This window comes from Capsicum annuum, chromosome 9, assembly GCF_002878395.1.
Source record: "Capsicum annuum cultivar UCD-10X-F1 chromosome 9, UCD10Xv1.1, whole genome shotgun sequence".
In the NCBI taxonomy this organism is placed as follows: domain Eukaryota; kingdom Viridiplantae; phylum Streptophyta; class Magnoliopsida; order Solanales; family Solanaceae; genus Capsicum; species Capsicum annuum.
Window position 1 is genome coordinate 160,610,311 of NC_061119.1, and position 13,589 is coordinate 160,623,899.

Consider the following 13,589-nt stretch of genomic DNA (forward strand, 5'->3'; position numbering starts at 1 on the left):
ACTGATCTACTTTTAACATACTAGCAGCTTTCTTAGGATCACTCCTCGAATATGCATGTCATTCAAGATTTCCTTATGAAATCCGATTCAGCAGTGTGTACAATTCGTCCTAAGTCTTCTCAAGAGCTTGCTCACCTACTGCTAAATCCAAGAGAATCTTAGTATTTAGTTCTAACCCCTCAATGAAAGAATAAATAAGGACATCATTAGACTGATGATGGTGAGGGCAATTTCTGAGCACACTTTTAAATCTCTCCCAATCTTAGTAGATATTCTCTCCTTTTTTTCTATCTGAAACTCAAAATTTTATTTCCCAAACGTGTAGTCTTCCCAGATGGAAAGAACTGAATAAGGAATTTCTGAGCTAGATCTTCCCAATAAGTGATGGAGAGTGATGGTTCGGCATAAAACCACCTCTTTACTTCCCCAACTAAAGAAAAAGGAAAGAGTGTCAATCTAACATAGTGTCAATCTAACATAATCAGTATTCACCCCTGCAAGAATGTAATTATTGCTTATTTCCAAGAAGGTCTGTATGTGCTGCTGCAGGTCTTCATGTGAAAGGCCAGAAAATTGCCCCGCTGAATTCAGCAATTGCACCATATTCTTCTTTAATTCAAATCGACCACCTGGCTTGGTCTTGCGAATATTGTTAGTAGCATGATTTATGAGTGGGATTGCCACCTCACGAATAGGTTTAGCAATCGGTTAAGCAGGAACAGTTGGGATAATCGAAGCTGGGACATGTCCAGCATTTGGATCGACATGATCATTTGGATCAACACTTTCATCCATTTGAACCTGTTGAATGGGATATTGAGCTCTTCTCCCTTGTTAAAATATCAGTTCTGGTTCTGCAAAAGGCTCTACCAACTCTTTATCTCTCGCTAGTCCTGTAGTCAGCTAAACCTACAAAAATTCAGTCACTAAGATCAAGTCGTTAACACTTAAACTTATATTCAAAATCCACAAATTTAGGAAATTACTAATTATACTAGTCCCCGGCAATGGGGACAAAAACTTGTTGCGGCTCAAACACACATGCAAGTGCATGTGAGCGTACAAGTAATATAGTGACTTAGATAGTAAGATATCGTTCCCACAAGGACTAAGAAACTAGAAATTTAACCAACTTTTAGTTTTAGACAAAGAGGTATTAAGTGTTGTAGAGTATAAGGATGTTTGTGAAATTATTAATAAAAATTGTAAATAAATAAGAAATAGATATTTGTGATAATAGAAAAGCAAGCAACGGTTGTAAACAGTAATGATGAGAATTCCATGGTTGAGCCACATCTAACAATCATACAATTCTATCTTCTTATCGCATTCTAGATGGCTATCCGGTTGTTTATTCGCAAGATTTATAGTCTGATTTGGTTTCCCAACCTCAAATCTTTTATCTATTGAATATTGCAACTACAGCTCCTGTAGAGATACAATAATTCATCTAGATTCATGAAGTTGTCTTCTTGCAATTGAACCAAGCAAGGCTTCTAGGTATATCCCTATCCTAGATGCTAATTTAAACCTTTTATTTCACAAAAGGATAAGAACGTTGCTCCTTAATTTCTTTGTCCTGTCCTATGATTCTCCTCCCGGATTCACATAGAAATATAGATTTATCCTAATGGTGGTCACTCATCAAAATAGTAAGCTCAAGAAATTAAGAACAACTCAGAAGATAATCCAAAAAGAAACTACGATAAAGAATATCAAAGAGTAATCATGTGCTTGGCCTCAACCCCAGAACAAGGGTGTTTAGCCAGTCATGTTTGAATTCAACACTAAAAATAAGTAATTAATAATACCAAGAATTAATGTTGAAGTAAAAAAGTTCAAAAGAAATTCTAAGAACCCTAAGAGAGAGAATTTTGTGTTTTTTCGCTGCTGCTAAGCTTTCCAAAGAGTCCCAAAATTGTCTTGAATTTTTCCTTTTATAGCTGGGCTGAAAACCCTAATTTGGTGATGCATTGTGCTGTCAAATTCCATACTCCTCACAAATCTGTGTCATCGCAGAAGGTTACTATTTTGTGACAATTGAAAATTGGCTCCTTGCCAAGATGCACTGCAATCGCATTGAGCTACTGGTTTTTGACAAATGCGATTTCATCTTCCACCGCGACACGCTGAGCTGTAGACTTCAAAAAACTAGCAACTAGAAATTCACCGCGACGTGGTAATATTGCGCCCACATTCTAGAATTTTACAATTTTGAACTGGCTTCTCATTGCGACGCACAAGTATCGTGGTACCTCACTGGATTTTGACTAACGCCATTTGGTCCGTCAAGGCGATGCAATGATTCCAAAATGGGAGTTCGGACTTTCATCTTGCCTTTCTGAGCTATGTTCTGATGCCTTTGTTCGCTCCCTTTAACATTACATATTAATAATGTCTCCAATCACATCTAATTCATCGCAATTTAGTCCTGCAAACACTAATCATGTCCATTAGATAAAGAACGCACTTGAAGCTCTATTACACTCAAAATACCACATTATAGCTCTTAGAACAAGTCCAAATCTGGGTGAATATTGGTGATTGAACATATAAATATGCCCAAGATCATCACCTTTAAAAATCCCTTTTCAAAATGATATTTAACTCTTTCAAAACTGGTCCACAAATAGAGATTCCAGTTAAGGAATTGTGTTGACCGAGGAGAAGGTTTTAGGCCCCCCTCGATCCCGTGGTTCGACTATTTTCGCTTCGTGACCTATATCAGCTAGTATGACACAATGAAGTGTATAAACTGACAAACATATAAATGATGAAACAAACAAAGAAGCACTCCAAAATTCAAAGAATAGTGTCTAGTCCAATTTAATACATACCAAATAAAATGGTATTGAAATGAAAACCTACACTAACAAACGCTAATCCTAGACTATGTTCTCACCGATGCCTCGGGCCTTGATCACAAACCTCCTTCGAAGACATAATGCGTTGGGGCATCCCCAATAAAAATACAATTTTCTTTGGGGCATTCTCCGGTGAAAATACACTTTTATTTTGGAAATTCCCCTGCAAATGTATACAATTTCAATTTTGTACGATAAAATAAAAATCACTCAACAAATATCAAAATATTCAACAATAGACAATTCCTAAATTTGCCTACTCATCCTACCATTTTCCTACCTATTTTGACCTATCCTAGTACTATCGTGTTCAAGAACATCACTGTTTAGTCCAAATTACACCACTAACAATGAATCAAAACTAACCAATATTTACTTTTATCAACTTTTCAATTCCCATCCCTATTTCATTCTCAATCAATGATGACCAACTCTTTGGTTATCAACTCATCCTTTCTCTTTTCAACTTTTCAAAATCTGGATAAAGCATCAATCACGTACAAACAACAACAGAGATGCAAACATGCTAAGCACACAAGTCATTCACACCCACAACAAACAATTAAAATTCAAAATAAAAAGAGAGGGAGAAGAGAAATGGACCTCAATGCTTTTTCAATTGAAATTGTTCTTTCCAACTAGAACCGCGATAAAAACATCAAAACCAAAATATCAAATTGATAATTTTTACCTCGAATTACAATCCACACCACTTTTATTTTTCCACTAATCTAATCTAAAAAATCATGAATTAACGAAAAACTCATATTCGGTTTTCATCCCCGCTACTGTTTCGCTGTTTTCTGATGGGTACTACTGAGAAACAGGAATGGGGGTCAATTTTTGGGGAATTTTTTGATGGAATCTAGAACCTTTGTTTCCTTTCGACAGAAATCAAGATGAAAAGAAGAGGTTTTAGAGTCAAAAAATGAAAGAAAAAATAGCTGGGATTATGGTTTTTGCTTCGTCGGAGCTCCGAAAAGCTCAACGGTAATGAAATTGGTAAAAAGAGAGCGACAACAATATTTTTTATGAGAATTCACTGGAATAAGGGGTATCTCTAATTTTCTCTCTCTCTCTCTCATGTTTCTCTACTATTTTCCCTCTTTCGATTTCCCTTTCCTCTCCTTCTCACTTAATCTCTCCCTGTTTTCTCTCAAATTAAATCACTCTCTCTTCATTATTCCTCAATATTTTTTGGTGGTGTACGTGTAGTGTTTATCACTGTGTGTGTGTTTTTTTCCTAGTGTGTGTTTGAATTCTAGTGAGATGTGTGAGTTTGTGTGTTTTTTTGTGTGTGTGTTAGGTGAGGTTTTTGTATTGTTTTGAGTGGCTGTGTGTATATTGTTTGTGTTGTATGAATATTGTGTGTGTGATAGTGAATTACAAGTGTGTGTCAGGTAGTGGGTGTGTTAGGTGTTAATAAGGAAGGTGGAAAACATGTAAGAAGGATTAGGTGGGGTAGATGAGGTAGGCTATATAGGTAGGGGGAAGGGTAGGGAAAGGTAAATGAGTAAAAATTAATTTTTAGGAGGGAAAAAAGTATGTATCTACATTATGCCCTCTATGGATGTAAACACACAGTGTACTTAGAAAAATAAGTAGACAATGAGACAAAATTTTAACTAGACCATTATTCAATAAAAGAAACAGAAGGAAGGAGTGTAACCGAATCTTGATTTTGGACATCCTACCTATCCCAAGTTATGTGGGTATCAGGTCACATGTAGACTATACCGAGTTGAAAAGTCGAGTGAGGTCCTGTCGAGGTTTTACTCCTCGACTCCGTCATTATATCAAGATAAAAATTACAAGTTAAAAGATAAATGACATTACAAAAGCCCTATCTATGCAGGTTTTCTTAACTCGTGACTTTAGTCTTTAATGCTTCCAAAAGGGCAAAATGATCTGATGTTCTTTAGATTGAACTTGAAAATAGATTCTTTCTCCATAAAATTTGGTGTTGGTGATGAACTCGAAAACTAACCATGTTCTATTAGTGGTACTTCTGAATTTGAACCTTAATTTGAAAATCATCACCCTATTCTCTAGGTGGGCTCCTGACTTTTTAATTTTTTTCACCTTATTGCTTAGCTTTCAATTTCTTCACCTTGTTGCTTAACTTAAAATTTCTTCACCTTGTTCTTCAGCTGGGATCTTGATTCGCTATTTCTTTAATTTGTTGACTTTTAATTTCTTCACTCTATTCTTCAGTCTAGCTCCTGATTTCTAATTTCATCACCTTATTCTCTAGGCGATCTCCTGACTTTCAATATCTTTACCCTATTCTTCAGGCAGGTTCCTGACTTTCGATTTCTTCACCCTATTCTTAGGTGGGTTCTTAACTTTTAATTTCATCATCCTATTCTTTAAGCGGGATCCTGATTTCAATTTCTTCATCTTATTCTTCAGGCAGGCTCCTGAATTTCAATATCATCACACTACTCTCCAGGCGGACTCCTGAATTTCAATTTCATCACCCTATTCTTAAGGTGGACTCCTAACTTTCAATTTCATCAACCTATTATTTAGGTGGGCTCTTGACTTTCTACTTCATCACCCTATTCTTTAGGAGGGCTTCTAGCTTTTAATTTCATCACCCTGTTCTTCTAGCGGACTCCTGACTTTTAATTTCATCACCCTGTTTTTCAGAAGGGCTCCTGACTTTCAATTTCATCACCCTGTTCTTCAAGCAAGCTCTTGGCTTTCAATTTCATCACCCTGTTCTTCAGGCGTCTTCCGATTTTCTATTTCATCACCCTGTTCTTCAGGCGGGCTCCTGACTTTCAATTTCATCACTCTGACTTTCAATTTCATCACCCTTTTCTTCAGGTGGGCGCCTAACTTTAAATTGCATCACCTTGTTCTTTAGTAAGGCTCCTAACTTTCAATTTCTTCATCTTATTCTTCAAGCGAGCTCCTGACTTTCAATTTCTTCACTATATTCTTCAAGCAGGCTGTTGCATTTTAAAGTCAAAACTAGAACAAAAATTATCTTGAAGAGTTATGATAATAAATGACTCCATTTTTCTAAAAATAAAGCCCCATTTTTAGGAGGGTCCTAAACAGAAAGTAAATTCATATTTTCTAGGAGGGTCTTGAACAAAAAGTGAAGTCCCATTTTTCAAGAGGGTCCTAAATAGAAAGCAAAGTCCTATTTTTTAGGAGGGCCCAAAACAGAAAATAAAGTTCCATTTTTCAGGAGGGTCCTGAACAGTAAGTAAAGTCCTATTTTCCAGGAGGGTCTTTAACAGAAAGTAAAGTCCTATTTTCCAGGAAGTTCTTGAACAAAAAGTAAAGTCCCATTTTCCAAGAGAGTCCTGAACACCAAGTAATGTCTTATTTTCTATGAGGGTCCTGAACAGAAAGTGGTCTCATTTTCCAGGAAGGTCCTGAACAGAAAGTAAAGTCCTATTTTCTAGGAGGTCCTTAACAGAAAGTAATGTCCCATTTTTTAGGAGGATCCCGAAGAAAAAGTAAAGTCCTACTTTTCAGGAGAGTCCTCAACAAAAAGTAATGTACCATTTTTCAGGAGGGTCCTGAATAGAAAATAAAGTCCCATTTTCTAGGAAGGTCCTGAAGTGAAGTTCCCATGACATAAATTAATTTTAAATTTGTCCCCAGTTTATCATCAAAAGCTTTTGTGGGTGTCAAATTCAATCACAACTACTTGCAACAATGCATAATGCAAAGATAAATCAAAATCATGATCAACAAATGCACCTTTTGAGGGTAAAATTAAATGACCAAGACCAAGAAGTTCATCTTTTAAGATTAAAGTGAGAGATTTTAAATAAAATTACATCTTTTATGATTAACGACTCAAATTAGGAAGTGCACCTCCTAGCCATGAACATGAAATACCCAAATTAGAGAGTATGTCTCTTAGGGTTACAAGATGATGAGTTTTACCTTAATTGTGATTACAAAACCCATATAGCAACACTGCCTCTTGCATTTGCAGAAATGAGGAATTGCATCTCTGGATTTTTGCACTTTGAAGCCTTTGATTTGTAGGTAACAAATGTTCCTGTTTCATATAAAAGAAAACTTATGAGTTTAAAACATTGTGGTTGGCTTGTGGCTTTGGCTTTTGAGGCGGTTGCTCTTACAGTTATCCCATTTAATTTTGCTTCCAACAAATGACATATGCCATTGACTTGCTGCACCATTGATCCAAAGTCAGATTATTAAGATTGACTCTTAAAACTAACACAATATGTCTGTTTTGCTATGTTTCTTAGATAAACCCCTTGAACCTTGGTATTTCTCTGATTCCCCAAACTCACTTTGTGACAGAACTTTTTGCTTGACTTGTTTCAACTGACATATATGTTTCTTTCACGTGCTGGCCTTTTGTCTTACTTTGTGCAATTGAAAAAGTTGGTAGCAAGTTTTGAAATCATTTTTCACTTGTTCTGACATGAAATTGACTCAACGAAATTAGAAAAATGACAATTGATTTTCTATTTGAATATCAGACTAAAATCACAAAAGCAGAAAAATAGAGAAGAAAGAAAAGACAATATTTGTCCCTTTTTGAAAATCAAGAAAAGAAAAGTTTACCTGAAAATGACAATCAATTCTAATGATTATTCCATGCATTTTTGGACTAAGATACCTGATCTTTTCATCCAAACTTTACACCAATTGATATTGAGTTAATGTCCTTGAAATTGAGTTGCTTCCTTAGGCCAGTTGCACTCAAAGACCTCATTTGGCTAGTTACGCCTTGAAGGGTTTTCTCCAACAAGTCTCTCTTTCTTTCTCTCAGCTCACCATCGTCTTACGGTGCCCATGAAGATTTTCACCAATAAGAATCTCATTTTTATTTCTCTTAACTCACAATTGTCTTACGGTGCCCGTGAGAGTTTCACCAATAAGACTCTCTCATTTCATTATCTCAACTCATAATCTTCCTACGATGTTCATGATGATTTTCACCAATAATACTCTCTCATTTTATTTCCTCCCAATTCCTTGTGATAAGGAATACAAGTATTTCCCGAAATGCATCATCATATTGATTACATGTTTTGCCTTAACATTCTCAATGGCACATCTGAAGTTCTTTCTTTGGTTATAACTTGACTTTTGGCTAGGGTTAGAAAAAAAAGGGTGGCATGAACCCCTAACGACACTTGAAGTGGAGTTAGACTTACAACTTTTGGAATCGACTCAAACAACGAAGATTAACTTTTGCCCCAATTTATTTCAACTGGGTAATTCTTAATTGTTTATTTGAAAGAGAAATGGGAAGGATGATTCAAGAAAAATAAATCATAGTGCAAAACATTGACACTACAAGCATCATTTATAAATTCATTAGCTTTTGAGCTTAATCATTAACTTGATGAATTAGATCTTAATTTGAATCCACAAGCATTGAAGCTTGATCTTAAGCTTGATTAATTTGATCTTGACTTAAATTAAATTCAACAACTCTACGCTTAATCTTGAATCTTGGTCTTAACTTGAATCTTATGAACTTAATCCTAACTTGTACTTTGAACTCAAACTCAGAGGCTGAGGCTTGATCTTAAAATTTGGTGGTCAATTTTTTGAAGTTAGTTGCCTTAAGTGCTTGAACTTGTAGCTTATGCAGTGAGCCAATTAGCTCCTTCATTTGACTTGGTATGCCAAATTATTTAACATGTCACCAATTTGGACCTCTAGGAAGGTGCCACCTTGAAAATGACAAATCATGCTCATCATCTGTAGCTATGGACTAGTCCAATGAAACTGAATTTTGAACTTAAATAAGCAATTTAATTAAATACTACTAATTAATTTGGACTAGTCCCAATTATTTTATCTAAAAATTATACAAACCCACAACTTAACCCACAACTTTAAGTTGCACTTATTACAAAAAATTCTATCTCTCCAAACATATTACAAAAACTTCACTTTTCTCTAAAAATGCATATACATAATTTTCTTTGTATATGTCAACCTTGTTATGTATATGTCGATCTTATCATACTTGTTATGCGTATGAATCGGCTTTGTTATGTATATGTCGGCCTTGCCATATACAAAGTTTCTATGTATATGTCGGCTTTGTTATGTATATGAATTGGGAGAGAGAGTAAAGTAATTAATGAAGTGGGAAAAAGTGGGAAAGAGTAATAATTCTGATAAGATTGGAATTTATGTTATTTTTACATTTTTTATTGAACTGAATCCAATAAAATATATATTCTCACACAACACCTTCATAAGCCATTGTGCTAACTGCTAACGTTGAAATTGTGCAAAATGCACGGAGACACCCCAAACATCCGTGTTTCGATACGCCAAGACTTGCCTATTGGCTTGGTGAGATAGATTCCATGTGCAACCAGGATTGTAGAGGGTGAGAAGAAACCAGACAAAATGATTGAACTACGAACTGTCTTAATAGAGCATATCTTTTGGCAATTCTAGTCATTAGTTTATCTTCCCTTCTTTTTTCCTGGGAAGATGTTGGGGAGTATAATTACAACATTACTGTACAATAAAAAAAAAGGGTAAACCATCACAATTAGGCATACCAGAAAGAGCAGGAAACAAAGAGCACACTCTCACCTCTTCCAGTAGTTACACTAGGAATTAAGACCTACAAATTTACAGGTAGAAAACTACGCTTTTCTCTTTCTCAGTCTCCCCATATCAAAATCCATAAGCCTTGATGATGACGTCATAGGAGAAGTTGTTTCCAGACCAATGGATTCGGGAATGTCCAGATCAACTCTCATAGAAGAGCCTGAGATTGCTCGTTTAATGTCAATCTCACTCATCTGATGGGCTTCAACTTTTACTTTGGCTATCTGAGTCATGTCGGACAAGTAAATGAGTAATATGTTAAGCTGTCAGCCCGTCAGATACAAACCTATTCACCCAATAACGTAAAAGGCACCAACATAAAAGGGTGAAAGCTTTTACCAGTTCAACATGGTGACTGGACAAACATGCATTAGAAATTCTTTTTTGAAGATCCTCTACTTTCTTTGTTTTGTAATCATGATTCTCCATTTCACTCCCTTTCTCACCAAGTTGCTGGTACATAGCTGCACAAGAAAAAAGTAAGACATCGACCAACTAAAATTAGTTTAAGGGACCAAGAGAAGGGGTTTAAGACAAAACTGGTCTTAAATTCAAATCAGCCCTTGCAAGAAGCCTGTACTAGCAAATTGCATTCTCTGTAACCACATCTTAACAACATCGCCCTACCTCAGGAAGATGACTGATGTACCATAATGCAATTATATTAGTGAATCTCATGCAAAATTCTTCTTACAACATATTTCGCATAAAATGACAGGACTTGCACAATTTCTTTGACTTTAATGACCTCGGGCATTATCCATTCTTTATTGGCTAGCCCAGATAGATTTACCATGATACAAGGAAACTATTTGGGTTTACTTTTGCTTTTCCTAGTACAGCTTTCCCTTTTTTCTATTCCCACAAAAAGAAGAAAGTATGTTAATTTCATCTGACAATTCAAAAACAATTTGAACCCAAGTGTTGAAATTGTACCCTAGTCAAAGGACAATTTACTATTGATGGATATTAATATAGTTCCATTGCAGTAGATAGAAGGTTCTCCAGAAATGTGCCACGTCTTTAATAGCTTTGCAAATTTAGACAGAGATTCTCAATTACTTCATATTACATATATTCATGAAATAACATGACCATTTGTTCATTACCAGACGTCTGACTTGGGTAACTAAGATATGCACAAGTCCACTGAGTAGGAAAACTTGAAATCCAATGGGGTGGGGATTTGGAATTACAAATGGGATACCTAAACTCATCCAATATGTAATTACTTACATGTGAAGTGCCTTCCGTTTCTTCTACTTTTTTGTTGTATCAATACCCTTCAAAAACACTATGCCTGATTCCTAAAATAGTTGGGGTCGGCTATGTGAAACCTCATAGACGATGTTTCTGTATTTCAAGTCATCTAAGACCATTAATACACAAAAGAAGAAAAATAAGAAGTAATAGAAATTCTATATATTTCTACTGCCATATAATATACAGCAAGATTATAAAGTCCCTTGCAAGCATAGGAACTACAGTAAGTGTATTAAGATGACTAAAGCATCTTCCTAATATACATTCATTATGTCCAATCATTCAATAGGTTTGCTTGGATTCCAAGAGATTGCAAGTCTTTCGAGACAATTTTGAGACGTCAATGAAATTTTAGGCTTACCTCGTACCTTTTTAACACCTTCATTTACAATGATCTCACACCTATAAGCCAGTACGTACATCTTGAGGTTGTGACAGAATATGGCCAAACCCTAAGTTGCGCAAACTCTTCACTTTCGATGCTGCACCTTCGATGCTGCACCTGTATCAGATTCTCCAAAAATACACTACTTTTGGAGAATCAGACACACACCCGTTGACATTTTTGAGGAATCCGAGCAACATAGGCCAAACCATCTCAAACGACTTCTCATTTTATCCGTGATGTGTACCATTTGCATTAATTTTTAACCTTGTATGACAATACGTCCAAGTTAACATCCGCACTCTACAACACTCATCTAAAAATATATGTTGGTCTTTAATTGCCCAACATTGTTTGAATACGGTCCTTTGTCTTGAGCCGGGGGTCTTTCGGAAACAGCCTCTCTACTTCTTCGGAGGTAGTGGTATGGACTGTGTACATTCTACCCTCCCCAGACCCCACTATGTGGGAATATACTGGGTTTTTTGTTGTTGTTGTTTAATTGCCCAACATTTACTCCCATACAAATTTCAGTCTGAAGACTATGTTCAATCACATCACACCCAAACAACACGTCTCCACATCAACTATTCAATTTTGATCCTATCTGTAATATCTTTCCTCTATCAGTCCTTTCTCTTGAAATAATGAGCCTAAAAATCTGAATAGATTCTCAATCCTGTCAACATATCACATTGACTTCAATTTTCTTAGTGACTAAACTTATAGAGCATATATTCAGCTTTCCGTATCCTAAAAACCATACTCTCTAGAGTTCTTCTCCACAATTCAAGCTTTTAGTTGACGTCACCTCTAGTTTCATTAATTAGCACAATATCGTTAGCAAATAGCATACACCATGTGACCTCATCTTGTAAAGTTGTTCAAATTTGTTGTAAACAAGACGGGTTTAACGCTGATCATTAGGTAAACCCACAGTTAAGGAAAACTCATTTTTCATCTCCATCTGTGTTCCCACGCTAGTAATTACCCCTTCATACATGTTCTTTATGACATTTACGTAAAAATATAAATTCATTTCTTCTCCAAGACCCACCAAAGGACGTTTTGCAGTCCTTTATCATATGCTTTCACTAGGTTGATCAGCATCATGTGTAGCTTTGTTTTTAGTATCAAAAATATAGTCACTGTTATAGATCTACCAAAACATAAATTCAAACTAGTCTTGTCACTCGTGTAGGGTTCCCAATTCTACATTATATCACTCTTATCTCAAAACTTCATCATAATAACACATAAGTTTAATGCTAAGATAGTTGGCACAAATTTAAATATCTTCTTTATTTTTATAAATTGAAAACAGGGTATTGTTTCTCCACTCATTGGTATCCTACCATTTGTTAGTATGACAATAGTTAGGAGAGCCATCCTAATCCAGCCACTCCAAGACAATTTCAAACCTCTATGGACTATAGGGATATCATCTGTAACATAGGCTTCGTACTCATATTTTTCACGTTATCCTTTAATTTTGTCAACCTTATTCTACAAGCATTTTTATCATGCACATAAATATCCAAAAGTTTATTCTTGTGGTTTGAGTTGAACAATTGATCAAAATAGCCTCTACATCACTCGCAGCCATGCTAGTTAAACATTTTTTTCCCTTTTCTTGAGTCCTTGTTTTTGAAACAGGCTGTCAAGAGCTTCCCCTAGAGTTTCATCTTCCCTTATGAGCTTATGCAATGAGGTCCTAAACCTTCAAACACACCTGAAACTTCACTAGCTATTTTTATGCAACTCGACATGTTCTTCCACAGGATGTCTGCGTCCCCCGTTCATTGATCTATTCTCCAATCTCCCATAGTTTTTTTTTTTTTGAAACAACAACAAATTTACACCGGGGTCTCTGGAGTGTAAGATGTATGCGGCCATACCCCAGCCTTTAAGGGGTTGAGAGGTTGATTCAATTGACCTTGGCAAATCTCCTCCTTTATCTAGGCTTGGGACCAGCAATGTGAACGAGCTCACAAAAGCGAAGTTGTAGCTTTTTCCAGAAACACTGATACGAGCCAAATGGCCATCTATGCTTTTGAAGACATCATTGGATGCCAACGCATAAAGACTCAAGACTTGGTCACCTCGAGGACACAAGATCATGCATGGAAGACCCGTTTTGAGCATGACATAAGGCAAACCCGTGTGTGGAAGATTGCATGGGGGTTTAACTTTGATGCCAACCCGAGACCACAAGTGTTAAAGCATGACCCCATGGTTGTGAAGCATTGAAGAAGCACTCTTCATTAAAGGTATTTTGGGGATTACACTTGTTGGAAAGACACTCCATGGCCACCTCTTTCATTAAGGGTTTTGTGGTCATTTTTGTTATGTAATAAGCTAGCATATATATAGTCTTCTATTAGGTCATTTGCTCTTTAGTTTATTGATGATGATATTGTGAAAGACCACTTCTCTCTTTGAGAGTGTAACACCTTTAGTGTAGGGCTTGGAAAAGTCAATATTGATCT

General features: G+C 36.0%; 1 protein-coding gene and 1 non-coding gene across 9 annotated transcripts in view; one reads left to right on the forward strand and one right to left on the reverse strand.

Annotated features, from left to right (window-relative positions):
• The first annotated feature begins 212 nt into the window (after positions 1–212).
• Positions 213–320, forward strand: LOC124887477. The gene has a single exon (XR_007045250.1). It is a non-coding gene; the product is annotated as a small nucleolar RNA R71 (small nucleolar RNA).
• Positions 321–9,243: 8,923 nt separating this feature from the next.
• Positions 9,244–13,589, reverse strand: part of LOC107842484 (sister chromatid cohesion protein SCC4) — a 97,229-nt gene continuing 92,883 nt past the window's right edge. For 7 of the 8 annotated variants that reach the window (XM_016686356.2, XM_047397068.1, XM_047397067.1 and 4 more), the window contains 2 exons: positions 9,792–9,916; positions 9,244–9,676 (listed from right to left, as the gene is read on the reverse strand). In XM_016686356.2, coding sequence (XP_016541842.2) covers positions 9,488–9,676; positions 9,792–9,916 — 314 coding nt within the window. In that variant the 3' untranslated portion in view covers positions 9,244–9,487. The remainder of the gene's footprint in view (positions 9,677–9,791; positions 9,917–13,589) is intronic. The other variant, XR_007045122.1, reaches the window with a different exon arrangement.